At 43.9% G+C, this 20708-nt stretch overlaps 1 protein-coding gene across 6 annotated transcripts in view; it reads left to right on the top strand.

Annotated features, from left to right (window-relative positions):
- The window catches only part of IFT80 (intraflagellar transport 80), a 188790-nt gene that overhangs the window by 12198 nt on the left and 155884 nt on the right, over positions 1-20708 (top strand). For all 6 annotated transcript variants that reach the window (XR_008891127.1, XM_056565065.1, XM_056565068.1 and 3 more), the window contains one exon: positions 889-999. Coding sequence is in view for 5 of the 6 variants with exons in the window: in XM_056565065.1 (XP_056421040.1) it covers positions 889-999 (111 nt within the window). In the remaining variant the exon portion in view is untranslated. The remainder of the gene's footprint in view (positions 1-888; positions 1000-20708) is intronic.

The raw sequence follows: 20708 nt of genomic DNA, 5'->3' as shown, positions 1-20708 counted from the left end.
GATTCTGCAGCTGTTTTAACTGCCAGTAACCACAGTAAATTCAAAAATGCAGTTTTTCTTTGGCTTTTTGTTTAAATTTTTTGTCCCTCCCCCGTGTTCTTGTGGGTATTAGTATTTATATTGTTTGTTCTTGATTACTAAAGATGCTAATACATATCCGATGATGTTGACTGAATCCAACTAATTCAGTGTTTCCCAACAACCAAGGTCCTCCAGCTGTTAGCCTAAGGCTGTCCAGGCATAATGGGAGTTGTAGTTTTATGACAGCTGGAGGCACCCTGTTAGAAAACACTCATCTAATGTGTATTGCTGTGTCGATTCTGCTCTCATGGCGTTGGTCAGAGGAATGTAGGATAAGGTGTGTTGGATTCCAACTTGCCCTTTTGCTTGTTCTCACAGAAAATAAGTATATTACTTCTTTGTAAAAATCTTAATCCTTCCAGTACTTATCAGCTGCTGTATGCTCCAGATAAAGTTGTGTAGTTCTTTCCAGTTTGACTATAGTGCTCTCTGCTGCCACCTCTGTCTGTCTGTGTCAGGAACTGTCTGAAGCACAAGCAAATCTCCATAGCAAATCTCTCCTGCTCTGGACAGTTCCTGACAAAGACAGAGGTGGCAGAAGAGAGCACTGTAGTAGTCAGACAGGAAATAACTACGCAGCTCCTCTGTAGTATACAGCAGCTGATAAGTACTGGAAGAATTATGATTTTTTTTAAATAGAAGTAATTTACAAATCTGTTTAACTTTCTGGAGCCAGTTAGTGTGAAAACATTTTATTTCCTCTCTTGTAATCCTTTATCATATATGGGGTTTGGGAAGAATAACAGTTGGAATAAGTATAACTTATTTATAATGAATTTTTTTTAATTATAAAACCTTTCTTTCTAGGGAAGCTTCACCTTATTTCTAAGTTGGGCAGAGTTGAGAAAAGTGTAGAGGCTCATTCTGGAGCAGTGCTCGCTGGTCGCTGGAATTATGATGGAACAGCACTGTTGACAGGTAACATGTGACTACACTAGATCAGACATGGGTCATTAGCAATAATATGATCAATGTAGGTATACAAATTAAAGTTTGTATAGAAGTTTCTGAATATGATGTCATAGGATTCTAGTGATTTGTCTAGATATTAGAGTACTAATCTACCACTAACGTCTGGGTGGAATAGTAGTCCTAAGTCTTGGTGTCACCTGTCTCCATGTTATATAACTAGCTAATATGTGTGAATGTTATTACTGTGCAAATAAAAATGTCAGGAAATAAAATAATTATTAAAATCTGTCCTTGCTGAAGATTGGTTTTAATTATACTGATCTCCACTATGAGCTCAATGAGGGACATTTATCCTAGTGCAAGTTAAGGCTGGGTTCACACACCACGTTTTGTACTTATGGTTCCCGTATACAGCTGGGAGGAGGGGGGGGGGGGGCTTAATCGTGGCGCCCGCACTCAGCCGTATAGGGGAACTGTAGTTAATGTATGTCTATGAGCCGGCTGGAGTGAACCGCAGCCTCCGGTCGGCTGCGTTTTCGGCCGTATGCGGTTTCCCGACCGTTGGCAAAAACGTGGTCGACCACGTTTTTGCCTGCGGTCGGGAAACCGCATATGGCCGAAAACGCAGCCGACCGGAGGCTGCGGTTCACTCCAGCCGGCTCATAGACATACATTAACTACAGTTCCCCTATACGGCTGAGTGCGGGCGCCACGATTAAGCCCCGCCCCCTCCTCCCAGCCGTATACGGGAACTGTAAGTACAAAACGTGGTGTGAACCCAGCCTAACAGTGGATTGGTCAGGTTTAAACTTACTCCCCTGGAAAACATTTTTTTTAATCAACTGGTGCCAGAAAGTTAAGCAGATTTGTAAATTACTTTTATTTAAAAATCTTAACCCTTCCAGTACTTATCAACTGCTGTATATTCCACAGTAAGTTCTTTTGAAATTCCTTTGTGTGACCACAGTGCTCTCTGCTGACACCTGTCCATTTTAAGAACTGTCCGGAGCTGGATAGGTTTCCTATGGGAATTTGCTTCTACTATGGACAGTTCCTGACATGAACAGAGGTGTCAACAGAGAGTACTGTGGTCAGACAGAAAGAAAAATCAAAAAGAAAGCAGCTGATAAGTACTGGAAGGATTAAGATTTTTAAATAGAAGTCATTTACAAATCTGTTTAACTTTCTGGCACTAGTTGATTTAAAAAAAATTCTAGTGAAGTAATCCTTTAAGTAACTTATTCAGGCTATGTCCACAGAATATGAAGTATTTTTCACAGCAAAGGATTGCAGTAACATGTTTATTCCCTTTGTGTGTATTGGAATTAAACCAAAAAAGGGAGGAAAAAAAGCTAATTGGACATAATTTCAAACCAAACTACAAAAATGGGCTGGACAAAATTATTGGCACCCTTAACTTAATATTTGGTTGCACACCCTTTGGAAAAAATAACTGAAATCAGTCACTTCCTATAACCATCAATAAGCTTCTTACACCTCTAAGCCGGAATGTTGGACCACTCTTCCTTTGCAAACTGCTCCAGGTCTCTCTTATTGGAACGGCGCCTTTTCCCAACAGCAATTTTAAGATCTCTGCACAAGTGTTCAATGGGATTTAGATCTGGACTCATTGCTGGCCACTTCAGAACTCTCCAGTGCTTTGTTGCCATCCATTTCTGGGTGATTTTTGACATATGTTTGGGGTCATTGTCCTGCTGGAAGACCCAAGATCTTGTCTGCAAACCCAGCATTCTGACCCTGGGCTGTACAGTGCGACCCAAAATCCATTGGTAATCCTCAGATTTCATGATGCCTTGCACACATTTAACCCCTTAAGGACAAAGGACGTACCGGTACGTCCTTGGTCCTGCTCCCGTGATATAACGCGGGGTTACACGGTAACCCCGCATCATATCACGGCGGGCCCGGCGTCATAGTGAAGCCGGGACCCGCCGCTAATAGCGCGCAGCGCCGATCGCGGTGCCGCGCGCTATTAACCCTTTAGCCGCGCGCTCAGAGCTGAGCCACGCGGCTAAAAGTGAAAGTAAAAACTGCCGGTTAGCTCAGTGGGCTGTTCGGGATAGCCGCGGCGAAATCGCGGCATTCCGAACAGCTTACAGGACAGCGGGAGTGTCCCTACCTGCCTCCTCGCTGTCCGATCGCCGAATGACTGCTCAGTGCCTGAGATCCAGGCATGAGCAGTCAAGCGGCAGAATCATCGATCACTGGTTTCCTATGAGAAACCAGTGATCAATGATAAAGATCAGTGTGTGCAGTGTTATAGGTCCCTATGGGACCTATAACACTGCAAACAAAAAGTGAAAAAAAAAGGTGAATAAAGATCATTTAACCCTTCCCCTATTAAAAGTTTGAATCACCCCCCTTTTCCCATAAAAAAAAAACACAGTGTAAATAAAATAAAAAATAAACATATGTGGTATCACCGCGTGCGGAAATGTCCGAATTATAAAAATATATCGTTAATTAAACCACTCGGTCAATGGCGTATGCGCAAAAAAAATCCAAAGTCCAAAATAGTGCATTTTTGGTCACTTTTTATATCATTTAAAAATTTATAAAAAATCCTAAGTCCTATCAATGCAAAAATTGTACCTTTAAAAACTTCAGATCACGGCGCAAAAAATGAGCCCTCATACCGCCCCATACACGGAAAAATAAAAACGTTATAGGGGTCAGAAGATGACAATTTTAAACGTATTAATTTTCCTGCATGTAGTTATGATTTTTTTCCAGAAGTACGACAAAATCAAACCTATATAAGTAAGGTATGATTTTAATCGTATGGACCTACAGAATAAAGATAAAGTGTCATTTTTACCGAAAAATGTACTACGTAGAAACGGAAGCCCCCAAAAGTAAAAAAAACAGCGTTTTTTTTTTTCAATTTTGTCGCACAATGATTTTTTTTTTCCGTTTCACCGTAGATTTTTGGGCAAAATGACTGACGTCATTACAAAGTAGAATTGGTGGCGCAAAAAATAAGCAATCATATGGATTTTTAGGTGCAAAATTTAAAGAGTTAAGATTTTTTAAAGGCAAGGAGCAAAAAACGAAAATGCAAAAACTGAAAACCCCCCGGTCCTTAAGGGGTTAAGGCACCCAGTGCCAGAGGCAGCGAAACAACCCTGAAATATCATTGAACCTCCACCATATTTCACTGTAGGTACTGTATTCTTTTGTTTGTAGGCCTCATTCCGTTTTCGGTAAACAGTAGAATGATGTGCTTCACCAGAAAGCTGTATCTTGGTCTCATCCGTCCACTAGATGTTTTGGCTTACTCAAGTTCATTTTGGCAAAATGTAGTCTTGTTTTTTTAATGTCTCTGTGTCAGCGGTGGGGTCCTCCTGGGTCTCCTGCCATAGCGTTTCATTTCATTTAAATGTCGACGGATAGTTCACGCTGACACTGATGCACCCTTAGCCTGCAGGACAGATTGAATATCTTTGGAACTTGTTTGGGGCTGCTTATCCATCATCTGGACTAGCCTGCGTTTACACCTTTCATCAATTTTTCTCTTCTGTCCACGCCCAGGGAGATTAGCTACAGTGCCATGGTTTGCAAACTTCTTGATAATGTTGCACACTGTGGACAAAGCAAATCTAGGTCTCTGGAGATGGACTTGTAACCTTGAGATTGTTGATATTTTTCCACAATTTTGGTTCTCAAGTCCTCAGACAGTTCTCTTCTCCTCTTTCTGTTGTTCATGCTTAGTGTGGCACACACAGACACACAATGCAAAGTCTAAGTGAACTTCTCTCCTTTTTATCTGCTTTCAGGTGTGATTTTTATGTTGCCCACACCTGTTACTTGCCCCAGGTGAGTTTAAAGGTGCATACATGCTTGAAACAATCTTATTTTTCCACACTTTTGAAAGGGTGCCAATAATTTTGTCCAGCCCATTTTTGGAGCTTGGTGTGACATTATGTCCAATTTGCTTTTTTTCCTCCCTTTTGGTTTAGTTCCAATACACACAAACGGAATAAACGTGTGTACAGCAAAACATGTGTTACTACAATCCATTTCTGTGAGAAATACTTCATTTTCTTGAAAATTTTCAGGGGTGCCAACATTTACAGCCATGACTGTATATGTGTGTGTGTGTGTGTGTGTATATATATATATATATATATATATATATATGTGTATATATATATATATATATATATATATATATATATATATATGTAAGCTAAAAATGCTGCCAGGATTTTGTATTTGAAACAAGATATTTTCAAAGAAAATGAACCAGAAACTCTTGCAGCAAACAGTTCTCTGTAACACCCTCTGTAGTTGATAACCATGGTGCACACAGCATATCTAGAAGGATATTTCATTTTGGGATCGACCGATTATCGGTATGGCCGATATTATCGGCCGATAATGACGATTTTGGGCATTATCGGTATCGGCAATTACCTTGCCGATAAGCCGATAATGCCCCCTCACCGCACCGTGACCGCCCCCCCGACTCACCGCGTCGCACCCCCCACCGTAGTGCTGGGCGGTATACCGGTTTGGATTTTTGCCCATACCGCTATACCGGTCTGGCCCCTCCCCCACCCTCCGAGTCAATAAAAAAAATTAAACTTACCCGTAATGGGGGTGGTCCGGGCCATCCATTTTTCCTGTAGTGTCCGGCGGCATTTTGGGTGGAGGGTGAACCGGTCCGGGCTGTCCTTCTTCTCCAGGGGTGCTGTTCTCCACTCCGGGCAGGCTCCGGCCTAGTATGCTGCATAGACGCCGCTACGCCGTGATATCAGGTGCGTCGCTGCGCACGGGCGTCACTGCGCAGCGGCGTCTATGCTGCGGAGCCTGCCCAGAGTGGAGAAGATGACCCCTGGAGAAAAGGACAGCCCGGACCGGTTCACCCTCCACCCGGAATGCCGCCGGACACTACAGGAAGGATGGATGGCCCGGACCACCCTGACAGGTAGGGGGAGAGAAGCGGGTTGTGGCGGCGGCGGCGGCCTATGGCACCGCAAAAGCCACTGCAGTGCATTGATTTAAAGCGCCCGCTTTAAATCAATGATCTGCAGCGGTGTCGCGGGGGGATAAATAGCCGATAACTTATACCGGAATATCGGTATAAGTTATCAACTATCGGCCCTAACCTCCACCGATTATCGGTTTCGGCCCTAAGAAAACTATATCGGTCGATCCCTAATTTCATTATATTCTTTCATTAAATGCTAAAATACATGTGAGGCCTTTTCTAGTGTACCTTATAAATGGGGCATCTTTTGCCCAGAAACGCATTGTATTTGATACTTTGATAAAGGAATACGATTATATCCTTCTAGACTTATTGTGTGTGCCGTGTTATTTACAAGAGAAGATGTTACAGACCAGACCTGTTTGGTCTGTGCTACTGAGCATTGCTTAAATCCCCATATGGTGGGCATCTGCATGTGGGTCAAAAAAGGGTATTTATTGCACCAGCATTCATCTCACATGCTTAACCAAAGAGTTGTGCCTATATGTGAGCACAACTCGGCAAGGTGAGCACCCTTGTTTTTTGATACTTTTGTCGACTGCCTGTACGTACTCACCCCATGGTATGCACCTATTTTGTTTTGGTTAAAGTTTCTTCTTTAATTCTTAAACAATAAAAATGTTAAAGGGGTACTCCGCCACTAGACATCTTATCCCCTATCCATAGTGTAGGGGATAAGATGTCTGATCGCAGGGGTCCGCTGGGGACCCCCGCAATCTCTCCTGCAGCACCCACTTGTCATCAGCTGCACGAAGCTAAGATCCCTCCGTGTCTAATGATTCATGATACAGGGGACAGAGTATCGTGACATCACGGCTCCGCCCCCTTGTGACGTCATGTCCCTCCCCTCAGTGCAAGTCTATGGGAGCGGGCGTGACGGCCGCCACGCCCCCTCCTATAGACTTGCATTGAGGGGCCGGGGTGTGATGTCACGAGGGGGCGGGGCCATTACGTCACGATACTCTGGCCACTGTATCGTGAATCATTAGACACGGAGCAATCTTAGCTCCATGCAGCTGATGACTCGTGGGGCTGCAGGAGAGATTGCGGGGGTCCCCATCGGCAGGACACCTGCGATCAGACATCTTATACCTTATTCTTTAGATAGGGGATAAGAAGTCTAGGGGCGGAGTCTTCCTTTAACTGTACAGTTTACAGATACACCAGAGTCGTACCAGTAACTCAGGTTAAGTGAAAACCTGATGCATATTTAGACTCTCTAGTCTAAGTTTGCACCATCTGTTAGTTAGCTTAGTTTTACACCAAAAATGTGTGCCAAAAACTGGCACTTTTTTGGAACGTCCAAACCCTGTCTGTTTTTTGGAGCTAACAGTTTTGTGTATCCTTCCCAATGTGCTGAAAAAGTTAAATAATTGGCTTTCATCAAACTTATTATGTGTTTGTTACATCTTGACAGTTGAGAAGTGATAAAATGCACCAGATGAAATATGCCACTTGTCAGCAGTCCTCTCCTCTAACAGGCAGTGTTACAATGTATATAGAGCACTGGATCCACCATTGATAACATAGAATCCGCCATTAACAATAGGTGATGGTCATCAGGCCAGAAAGCTCATAGCTCAATACTGGATAAGGGCACCTTATAGTCCCCCCTACGTTTGCTGACCTGGTTGCTGAGGTTTTACTTATTGTCCGGTGGGAAAGTTTTATGAAAAACATAAAGCCATGCGTAAATTCTATGGGATATGGGGTCCCTGGGAGCGTGAGTATAGGCTTTGCCTGGATAACCCCTAACGAATTTTGTTCCTCTATATACACTGGAGCCTGAGAGGGCTGCCCCGTGGATCGCGAACATTTCTTCCCGTCTTGTTTTCATGCCCCTTTGTGTTCTTGTGTGTTTTATCCCGGCCGTGTAGGTGGCTGTTGTTGTTTTTGGATACATGTTTATATGTGTCCTGCCCTATTATACTAAGATTTTGTATTACTACCTGTGTGGTTTATCTATATTGTGTAAAACAAAGTTAGGCTGGGTGACACCTGGGACTTTTTCCTACGGAGTATATATACATCCTGCAGGACGGCGCATGTGGATGTGGACTTGGGATTGTTTTATTGGGGTGTCGGTGCTGTTATTGGTGAGGTGGGGTGGGAAATGGGGTTTATGTTTATTTTCTGTATAAAAATGCAAAAATTTCATAAAAATATTTGATTTAAAAAACAAAACAATAGGTGATGGTCAAAGTTCCCCCCCTCCCTCTCCCTGCATATTGGCCTCTGTATGGTTACAGAACATGAATATCTTCGATTTACAGATTTCTTGGGTCCATGTGACTGTTGTAAAGCAGATCTCGCCTGGGCAAGAGGAGTGCCCCCATAATCATGTTCAAAATACAAAATCTCTAATTAGAGGACATTTCGGACTACACTTGTTTCAGGTGCTGTTTTCTTATTTCTGTATAAAACATGCGTTTTCATTAAAGACAATGCTTGTCAATATCACTGTATAGTAGACTTGAAATATTTTTTTCTTTCACGCCTACTGCTTTTCTCAGACTCTAAAACTCATGACTCATATCCTAATAGAAACAAAACTCAGACTAAATATGAATTTTATGGCACAGGCTACAAGCCTTGTCTACATCGTGTCTGTAAACGTTATTTTCAATATTATATTTAGATCCTAATTGAGAACAGACCCCATTGTTTTTACACTAGGCAAGATCCTTATGAATTGAGGACTTACGTAAAAAGTGACACACGGGAGAATGAGTTGAATGTGAATGAGTAGTTGAGGGATTTGTGCAGAGTAATGCAGACGGGAGTCTCAAGTCCACTTAGGGAGGTTTGTCTGCCATGAGTGTTCGTTCATTGAGAAGATCACATTATCTTTCTCAGCTAGTGGGAGACAAATTGGAGATGTTTCATTTTCTCTTGCCCACACACAGCTTTTACATCATCTCTAACCTCTTGTTCACCTTACATTGTCAGACTTTTCTTACCATACCTCTTATAGCTCTTCTGGTAATACAAGCTGAACTCTAGTCCCAGTTTTTTGTGCAATCTTTAGAGCATGAAGTGTTCATATTTTATTTGCTGGTCACTCTCTGTATGTGTCTCAAAATAATTCCCGTTGTGTTCACAAATTCCTGTAGTACAAGTGCTCAGCATTTATCTATCCTGTCATTTTTTGACTCTCATGCGTCAGCACCACTCTCCATGGTGGCTTCAGTGTGGCTGTAGAGCCACATGCATCTTGGGAGTATCCTTCTTGCAGTTCCTAACTACTCAAGCTTCATGCCAAGTACGTGCCCAGAATTCTGGGAGTTTTGGATTCCTGATGCTACCCTACAACACATTACAGCAGTGAGACCGTCAAAATTACTTGTGCTCTCCAGTGCCAAATTGTTACTGGGAATTGTCAATTGTCGTGGAAAGCAGGGCGCACAATGAGGTCATTGCAAAAAGACGCTCCAGGTTTCTAGTTGCTGCAGGAAAGAAGATGCATGCATCCTTAAAAATGGTGACTTAGCGCTGGCTAAGTCTGACAAAGTCTCTTTTCTGTGAGGGCAGGACTGAGTTAGTGCAGGTAGCGGGGTAAGCTGTGATGCACGGTAGCACACCTCTAAGGCTAGCCCTGCATAGCAAAACTTGGAAGAGGCAGGCTCCACTCCCTTACAAATTAATGGAGTGTTTCTGTAGGCTTTATGGATCACATACTTTTGATCACAGTACTAGAGTGATTAACCCTCCAGGGTATTCTATTAAAGAATATGTAGAATTCTTAGTAACAGAGCCTACAGTCAATGGGTAACATCGCTGAATATCCTCAGCCAATTGGCACAGAGGAACATAGTCACAGCCATAGGAACCTTTGGAAAAGCAAATTACCACAATAGCAAGGAAGTTTGATATACCCAATTTCTTGACAATTGATGACTTTTATATATTAATGACCAATTTTCTATAACAATATACAAAACTTATATTGTTGAATGTTTTGTTTCTCTCACTTGGGAAGTTATCATAACAATTATTCTTAAAGAGGGTGTTACATTTTTCCCCAAACAGTATCTCTCTGGTTCATAGGCTGTGTCTGGTTTCACAACTCAAGTGGATAGGACTTAGTTAGAATACCAGGCACAGTTAATGGACAAGAGTGTTAATGGACCTAATATAGCTGTGTACTGTGTACCATGTTAGCCAGTAGGTACCTTTTAATAGTTAACTGAAATCGATGATGACAAAAAACAAGCTTTCAAAACTCAATATGGACAAGAGTGGTGTTTCTGGGAAAATGCAGACCCCTTTCTTCTAATCCTGAATAACCCCTTTAAGTGTAAACAGACATTTACATTTGTGGTACAAGCAATACGTTGCTGTTTAATGCTCAACAGCCGGATAGGGTGAGTTTATACACAGCAAAGGCTTTCCTTCTGCGGATTTCACCATGTCAGTGCTTAACCCCTTAAGGACCCAGCCCATTTTCCCCTTAAGGACCCGAGCATTTTTTTGAAAATCTGACCACTGTCACTTTAACCCCTTAAGGATGCAGGGTTTTTCAGTTTTTGCATTTTTGTTTTTTCCTCATCACCTTCTAAAAATCATAACACTTTCAAATTTGTACCTACAGACCCATATGAGGGCTTATTTTTTGCGCCACGAATTGTACTTTAATGACATCAATCTTTTTACTACAAAATTTATAATGAAACCAGAAAAAAATATTTATGGGGCAAAATTGAAAAGAAAAACGCCATTTTGTAAATTTTGGGGGCTCCCGATTCTATGCAGTACACTTTTCGGTAAAAATGACACCATATTTTTATTCTTGTGGTCCATACGGTTACAAGGATACCTGATCTATATAGGTTTTATTTTATTTTACTTCTTAAAAAAAATTATAACTACATACACCAAAATTAGTATGTGTAAAATTGTCATCTTCTGACCCCTATAACTTATTTTTTTTCCCGTATACAGGGATATATGAGGGCTCATTTTATGCGCCATGATCTGAAGTTTTTATCGGTACCATTTTCGTTTTGGTGGGACTTTTTGATTGCCTTTTATACATTTTTTTGGGGTATACAAAGTGACCAAAAATATGCAGTTTTGGACTTTGGAATTTTTTTATGTGTACGCCATTAACCGTGCGGTTTAATTAACATTATATTTTCATATTTCGGACATTTATGCACGCGGCGATACCACATATGTTTGTTTTTATTTACATTTTTATTAATTTTTTTATGGGAAAAGGGGGCTGATTCAAACTTTTATTAGGGAAGGGGTTAAATCACATTTATTAACTATTTTTTGACACTTTTTTTTTTCTTTGCAATTTTATAGCCCCGTAGGGGACTACAACATGCAATACCTTGTTTGCAGACACTGATCAATGCATAGCCATAGCATTGCATTGATCAGTGTTATCCGTGCGCTGCTGCTCCAGCCTGGATCTCAGGCACGGAGCAGCAGAGTGATGATCGGACGGCGGGAGACAAAGTAAGAAGCCTCCCGCTGTCCTCTCAGCTCTTTAGGGCGCTGCGGTCTTGAACAGCCCACTTAGCTAACCGGCAACGATTTTCTCCCGTTTTAGAAGCCGCGGTCAACTTTGATTGCGGCGTCTAAAGGGTTAATACCGGACATCAGCCCGATTGGCGATGTCTGGTATTAGCCGTGGGTCCTGGCTGCTGACCTGGCCGGGACCTGCCAGGTATGAAGTGCGCTCGGCTCCTGGGTGCCCTTCACATAATTTTACGCTCGTGGTCGTTAAAGGGTTAAGCATGAACAACTCTGGGATGATTTTATTTTTCATTCTGATTCCAAGATTGTTTTTTTCGTGACATATTCTACTTTATGTTAGTGGTAAATTTTTGTCGATACTTGCATCATATCTTGTTGAAAAATTCAAAAATTTGATTAAAAATTAAATTTTTTTTACATTTTGTACATTTAAAAAAACTCTCTGCTTATAAGGAAAATGGACATCCCAAATAAATTATATATTAATTCACGTATGCAATATGTCTACTTTATGTTTGCATCATAAAGTTGCCAGGTTTTTACTTTTGGAAGACATCAGAGTGCTTCAAAGATCAGCAGCAATTTTCCAATTTTTCACAAAAATTTCAAAATCTGAATTTTTCAAGGACCAGTTCAGTTTTGAAGTGGATTTGAGGGGCCTTCATATTGGAAATACCCCATAAATGACCCCATTATAAAAACTGCACCCCTCAAAGTATACAAAATTACATTCAGGAAATTTGTGAACCCTTAAGGTGTTTCACAGTAATAGCAGTAAAGTAAAGGAGAAAATTCAAAATGTAAATTTTTTACACTCTCACCTCTTTACAAGAGGTAAAAGGAGAAAAAGCCCCCCAAAATGTGTAACCCAACTTTTCTCAAGTAAGAAAATACCTCATATGTGAACGTAAAGTGCTCTGTGGGTGCACTATGCTCAAAAACGAAGGAGCGACAATGGGATTTTGGAGAGTGAATTTTGCTGAAATGGTTTTTGGGGGGCATGTCGCATTTAGGAAGCCCCTATGGTGCCATAACAGGAAAAAAAAAAACACATGGCATACTATTTTGAAAACTACACCCCTCAAGGAACGTAACAAGGGTTACAGTGAGCCTTAACAGCCCACAGGTGTTTGACGACTTTTCCTTAAATTCAGATGTGAAAATGAAATCTTATTTTTTTTTCACTAAAATGCAGTTTTTTCCCCAAATTTACAATTTTTACATGAGGTAATAGGAGAAAATGCCTCCAAAAGTTGTAACCCCATTTCTTCTGAGTATGAAAATACCCCATATGTGGATGTAAAGTGCTCTGCGGGCAAACTACAATGCTCAGAAGAGAAGGAGCGCCATTGGGCTTTTGGAGGAAAATTTGTTTGGAATGGAAGTCGGGAGCCATGTGCGTTTACAAAGCCCCCATGGTGCTAGAACAGTGGACCGCTCCCCCACATATGACCCTATTTCGGAAACTACACCCCTCACGGAATGTAATAAGGGGTGCAGTGAGTATTTACACCCCACTGGCGTTTTACAGACTTTTGGAACAGTGGGCGGTGCAAATAAAAAATTTAATTTTTTTTATTCTCATGGACCACTGTTCAAAAAAAGTCAGACACCAGTGGGGCATAAAATGCTTACTGCACCCCTTATTACATTCCGTGAGGGGTGAAGTTTTCAAAATGGGCATTTGGGCATTGGGCTCTGTTTTCTTTCAATTGACTTATGTTCGTCATAGTCTTATACTGAGGTTCCCTTGCATTTATAACCCCTATTGCCATTTATTTATGTGATTACTCTGCTATATGACTTATACCTGCCTTTCCATAGTGATTTCAGTGCCTTTTTTATGCATTCTACACTTTTCTATGTATGTTTTTAACTTTGTGAATTTAATAAAGTATATGGATTAATAATGATTTCATGTTTTTGTGTGCACTGTTTGGTACACGTTTTCGGCGTTCCTACCATGGGGGGCTTTGTAAACGCACATGGCCTTCAATTCCAGCCAAATTCTCTCTCCAAAAGCCCAATGGCGCTCCTTTTCTTCTGAGCCCTGTAGTGCGCCAGCAGAGCACTTTACAGCCACACATGGGGTATTTATATACAAATTATGGGGGCTTTTTCCCTATTACCCCTTGTGAAAATGAAAAATTTGGGATAACACCAGCAGTTTAGTGAAAAAATAAAAATTTTGTATTTTCACGTCCAACTTGAACGAAAATTCTTCAAACACCTGTGGGGTGTTAAGGCTTACTAAACCCCTTGTTATGTTCCGTGAGGGGTGTAGTTTCCAAAATGGGGGTCACATGTGGGTGGTTTTTTTTCCGTTCATGTCAGAACCGCTATAACGATCAGTCACCCCTGTGCAAATCACCTCAAATGTACATGGTGCCCTCTCACTCCTGAGCCTTGTTTTGCGATCGCAGAGCATTTTACGTCCACATATGGGGTATTTCCGTACTCAGGAGAAATTGCGTTACAAATTTTGGGGGTCCTTTTTTTCCTTTTACCTTCTGTGAAAATGAAAAGAATGGGGCAACACTAACATGCTGCAGTAGACCCCAACTTTACCTTTTCATAAGGGGTAAAAGGAGAAAAAGCCCCCAAAAATTTGTTTGCCAATTTCTCCCGAGTACGGAAATACCCCATATGTGGCCCTAAACTGTTGCCTTGAAATACAAAGTGAGAGAGCACCATGCGCCTAGATTAGGGATTTGCATAGGGACGACCCGGATGCAAGAATGACACTTGCCTCCGATACTAAAATGACTCTACGGCGGGGGCGTGGCTTGGATGACTGCCTGGGTGGACGTTCGTTGAGTGAGCTCCTGCCATCCTGCTCTTAATCCTGTAAATATCCTACCCATCCTGATTGATTTTGGGTGCTACACCTTTCTGCGGGGCCCCTGCTGCCTGGGGGATCCCTGTGAAGGCGATATTTGGAGCTCGGGAGATGTCTGGAGAGGGCCCGGCTGCCGGCGGAGATCTAGGCCTTGAAGCCTGCGGCCTCCGGCAACCCCTACTCGTGCCTGTCTACAGCTGTGGAGTTCCCTGGCGGGCTGACGGGGCCCCTTACTTACCTGCCTGTCCAGCGCTGGTGGGTCCGGGAGAGCTGCGACGGGAGCCTGAGGCGGTCCTCTCTGGGGCGGCTGCGTGGTCCTGGGCGCCATCTTGGTGCAGCGCTCCGGGTCTCCTGTGTTTGAGGCTGTCTGCGGGAGGAGGCGATTCAATCTGTGAGGGGACACTTGCTGACGACGGAAGCCTCCGGCGCCCTCGGTGACCCGGTGTGAAGGAGGAAGCCGCACTGCTGTGGAGGAACGCATCGGTGGGAGCGTGGTCCTGTGGAGAGGAGACCGCCATCCTGTGTGTCCTGTGGGGACTCTTGCCGCAGTCCTTGCGCTGCATTCAGTAAGTGGCTGGCCCTGCTGAGGGAAATCGGTGGCTTGGATCTCGGGGGGTGGAGGGCGCCCCAGAGACATTGTCTTGACAACAGCTGGAGACCCCCTGTGCTGCGGGTTGAGGAGCTGCAGGTGGACTGTGGAGCAGGGGCTGCTATATTGAGCCTTGCAAGGGACTGTGACCTGGACTTTGTGCTGCCTCTGTGCATCTGGGGGTGCTGTCCTATTCTCTTCTTCCCCCCTGGTGCGGCTTTACCCTGTGCACTCCCCGATCCCCCCCCTCCCCCCTTTATCGCTGCCAGCCCTGCCATCTAATAAAAACAGCTGGAGACTCCCTGTGTCGCGGAGTGAGGAGCTGCATGAGTCCTGCAGAGTGGTGGCTGCTGTGCTGTGCCTTGCTGAGTCCTGTGCATTGGACTGTGTGCTACCTGAGTGACTTTGGGGGTACTGCCACACTCCCCTCTCCTCCCCTGGTGTAACTTCACTCAATTTGCTCCCTCGGACCCCCCCTTCCCTTCTCCAATACTGTTTCTTTGTGGGAGGGAAGGTGTAACGATGGGTATTGTATTGGATATTTTTTATATATTTTCATTGCAGGAGTGACACGTATGCATGTCCGACTGTGTCTGGTTGGCTGTTTGTATGCCTGCTTTATTCTCTCACTCTGCTGAGGTTATCCTGCTGTTTTATCTTAGTGAGTCTGGTTATGAGTGGTGTGGGTATACTAGCGCCCCTGGGTGCCGTGTGACACGGCGACTTGTGTGGCTGTCTTTATGTTTTGTTTTGGGGTGTTTGTTTGTTTGGTTTTCCGTCTCTCCCTGTGCTGCTGCATGCTGTGACTGTCGTTGTACTGTGAGTATACAGTTGGTCTCTCTCGGTGTGTGTGGTGACATTCTCGCCCCTGTTATGTTCAATTGTCCCTGATTGCGGCTTTTAATTTTATAGGATGGAATGTCAGGGGGTTGGGTGATGTGGCAAAGCGTTATGCAGTCCTTAATTCGGTGCAACACTTTCATCCAGCTATACTCTGCCTTACGGAAACTCATTTGACGGCAGACACCACCTCGGTCCTTAACAGGGCTTGGGTCGGGCATTCTTTCCATTCTACCTTCTCTTCTCATGCAAGAGGGTTTAGTATATTAGTTCATAAATCTATTGCATTCAAGACTGTCTCCTCTAGCATTGACCCTGATGGCTCCCCTCCCTCCCTCCCCCCTCTAGACCTACTAGCCTCGCTAAGTTGTTGATGGAAGTTGGCTTAATTGATTTATGGCGCCTGCGCAATCATAGTACTAAACAGTTTTCCTGTTACTCGGCTACATATGGTACCTTATCTAGGATAGATTTGGCCGTTGGGGACGGTGATATGGCTAGCCTGGTTAGAGAGGTTGAATATCTGGCCAGGGGGTTGTCAGATCATTCCCCTATTCGTTTACGAATTGATCTAACAGGGAGCGCTGGAGGGGTGCGCCCGCTATGGAGACTGAACCCGTTCTGGTTGCAATTGCTGTCTACGGCAGAGATTGTTGGTGTGGAACTCAGCGATTATATCGCCCGTAACGATGGTTCGGCTTCGGTCTCTGTGGTTTGGGACTTCCTGAAGGCATTCCTGCGCGGCTTGTTTATTCGGGACATAAGTGCTCACAAGTCATTTACTAGAGAGAGGGGGGATAGGCTGAGATTGTCTGTTACGGAAGATGAGGCTGATTATGTTCTGGACCCTACCTCCAGGATGAAGGATGTGTGGCTCAGGGCGCAAGGAGCATATACTAAATATTTAGAGGATACTGCGGAACATAAGAGGTTTTTCACTAAGCAGCGCTACTTCGAGTGTGGTGAAAGTACGGGTAAATTATTGGCCTCCATAGCTAGGGCCCAACAGGGAGTTACGTACATTGGTTGTTTGAGAGATAGCTGGGGGAGAGAAGTTGTGGCAGATGAGGATATTTTGGCTGTGATGGTAGATTTTTACAAAGATGCATACTCTACCAAGGTCTCTTGTACTAGGGAGGCCTTGGCGGACTATGTGAGCAGGGCATCGCTACCTTCCCTTTCTCCGGAGCAGAGGGACGGGCTGGACTCGCCAGTCTCTCTGGAGGAACTGGAATTTGCTTTGAAAGATGCTGCTAATGAAAAAGCCCCAGGTCCAGATGGCCTTCCGAGTGAGGTGTATAAAAAATTCTCCGGGATACTCCTCCCCCAGTTGTTGCTGGTGGTCGTGTCGGCAGCTTTAGATGGCTCATTACCCCAGTCCATGTTGGAGGCCACTGTAGTACTATTACCTAAACCTGGAAAGGACCCCTTATCTGTGGGTTCTTATAGACCGATTTCATTGTTGTTTGCTGATGTGAAGCTGCTGGCCCGAGTACTCGCTAACAGACTTGCTGGGGTGGTGCTTTCTCTAGTCCATAGTGATCAGACAGGCTTTATGCCGGGTAAGTCCACGGTCGACAACATTAGGAGAGTGTACCTTAACTTGCAGATGACTCAGGAGAGTGTGGTAGCAAGATCGATTTTTTTCATTGGACGCTGCCAAAGCATTTGATAGCGTCGAATGGAACTATCTGTGGAGGGTTATGGAGGCTATGGGGTTTGGACCTAAATTCCTTACTTATGTTAAACTACTTTACCAACGTCTGACTGCCCGTCTTCGGGTCAATGGTAGGTTGACGCCTCATTTGAACTACAGAGGGACACGCGACAGAGGTGCCCCCTGTCGCCTCTGCTCTTTGCATTATCTATAGAGCCACTGGCCTGTATCCTGCGTGCCTCACCTGATCTGATTGGGTTTCGATACGGCTCCATAGACGAGAGGGTGGCGCTTTACGCAGATGACATGTTATTATTCCTGGGTGATACTGCTCGATCCCTGTCTCCTGCTATGTCTATTAGCAGGAGTTTGGTGCCTACTCTGGCCTTCTGATTAATTGGGACAAGTCGGTTCTGATGCCCCTTGATGCCCTGCCCGATATTCCTCAGATAGCCATATCACATATACAGGTGGTTAAGGAATTTAAATACTTAGGGATCAACATCACACCATTTTTGCATGATTTTATATTCCGGAACCTGACACCCTTGCTGGACAAGAGTTCACAAAAGGTAGCTGTCTGGTGTAAATTGCCGATTTCGGTGGTTGGCCGGATTAATCTAATAAAAATGGTCCTTATGCCGCAGTTGCTATATGTGCTGCAGAACTCCCCTGTGTGGATAGCAAAGATTTACTTTCACAGAATACAGCGACTTTTTAGACAATTAGTGTGTGTGTGTGTGTGGGAGGGGGGGGGGGGGGACAGCACGGATCAAACTTGAAACATTTCAAAGGGCTAAATCTTCGGGTGGGCTGGTGTTGCCTAATCCCTGGCTGTACTATCTCGCCTCGCAACTTCATCAGTTAAGAGGGTGGGCGGAGACGTCTTTATTGGGGCCTACGGGTCGTTCATTTATTGCTAAACATGGGGGGAGAGTGCCACTACACATTCTTGAAATTGGAGCCCTGACCAGACCTCCGGACTCCTCTCCCACTACCCTGCTCCTCTGCAGGCTCTGGAGCCATGCGCGTAAGTTACTGGGTATCACGAGTTACTTATCACATACACCGCTGTGGCGTAACCCGAGCTTGCAGGTTTTTTCCTCCTTCGCGGATGCTGGCTATGTGTGAACTGGGGCAGCTAGCTGTACAGGGGGTTGTGAGATCTTTTGAGGATTTGCAGGAGGAGTTTGTTTTACCGCGCTCCTCATTTTACAGATACCTGCAACTCCGTCATGTGTATGAAACTCAGAATCGGCTACGGCTGATGGAGATACAGTCTAACAGGGTCTTAGAATCCGTGGTTACAAAACGGGAATCTGCTGGTATCATTTCTTGATTATATGGTGAGTTGTTAAATTTCTACCATGAGCGTTTCCCCTTGACGGTTCGCGTAAAGGAGAGGGACCTTGGTGGGTTGAGTGATGAGGAATGAACTATAGTGCTCTCTCTTACCCCATCTCTGTCTTTATCGGAGTCTTATAGGCTATCACAATTATTCTTTTTGCATAGAGTGTATAAAACCCCACTATTCTTACATAACATTGGTGTTCGGTCTGACTCTTCTTGCCCCAGGTGTGGTGAGTTGGAGGCCCACCTGTTGCATATGATGTGGGCTTGCCCTGTCTTACATGCATATTGGTATGATGTGATACGACTTATTACGACCATTTACGGGGTAACATTGAGTGCAACCCCTAAGGTGTATCTACTTGGCCTTATAGGCTGCGATCAGGAACCCTCCTTGAGAGAAGTGGGAATTTTACGTGTATTATATCAGGCCAGGAAACTTATAGCGCAGTTCTGGATCAGACCGTCTCCTCCAGGAGTAGCTGATCTTGTTGAACGAATAGCTCAGTGCGCTTGGAGAAAGGGATATATGTTCAGTGTAAAGTTGTTAGGAAATTTGATGGTATCTGGGGACCCTGGGTGAACCACTTTGACCCCCCATCGACTGATTCATAGATGACTGTACATTCTAAACCTGTCTTCGGAATGTTGTGCTAGCTTGCCTGCTGGAGTTCTGTGAATGTGGCTCTTTTCTTTCTAATTCTTGCATTTCTATTTGTACCCTCTCTTTGTGGCTTTACTGGAATGTAGGCATGTAGGTGCCGTTTGTTGCAGCTCTGAGAGTGTGGTGTGAGAGAGACTGACCATTGGGTCTGAAGGTTAATGGAACTTTGGCTTACTAAACGTGCGTTATGCGCTGTATAGGGGTAGAGACGGATTGTTTCTTTGTGGGGTGGGTGGGAGGGTGGGGTTTATTGTCTGTATGTTGATTTAAAATGTTTGTAAAATCTTTAATAAAAATTATCTGAGTTAAAAAAAAAAAAAATGACTCTACGGCAGTGTTTCTCAAACAGGGTGCCTTCAGCTGTTGCAAAACTCCCAGCATGCCTGGACAGTCAATGGCTGTCCGGCAATACTGGGAGTTGTTGGAAACAGTGCCGGACCAGCCTTTTTTTATTTTTTATTGGGGGGGAGGGGACTGTGTAGGGGTATATGTAGTGTTTTACTTTTTATTTTGTGTAGTGTTAGTGTAGTGTTTTTAGGGTACATTCACACGGCGGGGGTTCATAGCGAATTTCATGCTGGGAGTTTGAGCTGCAGCGGAAAATTTGCTGCATCTCAAACTTGCAGCGAGAAACAGGGACAAACCTTCAGCTGTTGCAAAACTACAACTCCCAGCATGCCCTTTGGCTGTCCGTACATGCTGGGGGTTGTAGTTATGCAACAGCTGAAGGCACACTGGTTGCAAAACACTGTGAGTTTGTCACTTAACTCAGTGTTTCGCAACCAGTGTGCCTTCAGCTGTTGCAAAAACTACAACTTTCAGCATGCAGTGACAGCCGAAGTGCATGCTGGGACTTGTATATATGCAACAGCTGGAGGAATACTACTTCAACTTCCAGCATGCCCTTTGGCTGGGGGTTGTAGTTCTTCCATAGAGCTTGCTATTAGAATATAATGCCTGCAAGGGGCAAGAATAGACTCCCAGCAATATATGAAAAATAATAAGGGGGATAAATCAATTAGAATCCCAGGGGAGGTGCATGTAATACTTAACTTTTAATTTTACAAAGTTAAAATCGTCACCAAATTAAATTAGTGCTCAAATGACCCAAACGAATAAATATAAATGTTCTGGTTGCGGTATGGATCTAACTCCAGAAGCAATATCAAGCATACAGGGTGTCGCTCTCAACGCGTTTCTGCCACTAATGATATGGCGTCATCAGGAGAGACAAAAGACAAAGCTTGAGACACCTTAGAATTGTGGTACTAAGAG

This window comes from Hyla sarda, chromosome 3 (assembly GCF_029499605.1).
Source record: "Hyla sarda isolate aHylSar1 chromosome 3, aHylSar1.hap1, whole genome shotgun sequence".
NCBI classification, from domain to species: Eukaryota; Metazoa; Chordata; class Amphibia; order Anura; family Hylidae; genus Hyla; species Hyla sarda.
This window is presented reverse-complemented; position numbering and strand designations above follow the sequence as displayed.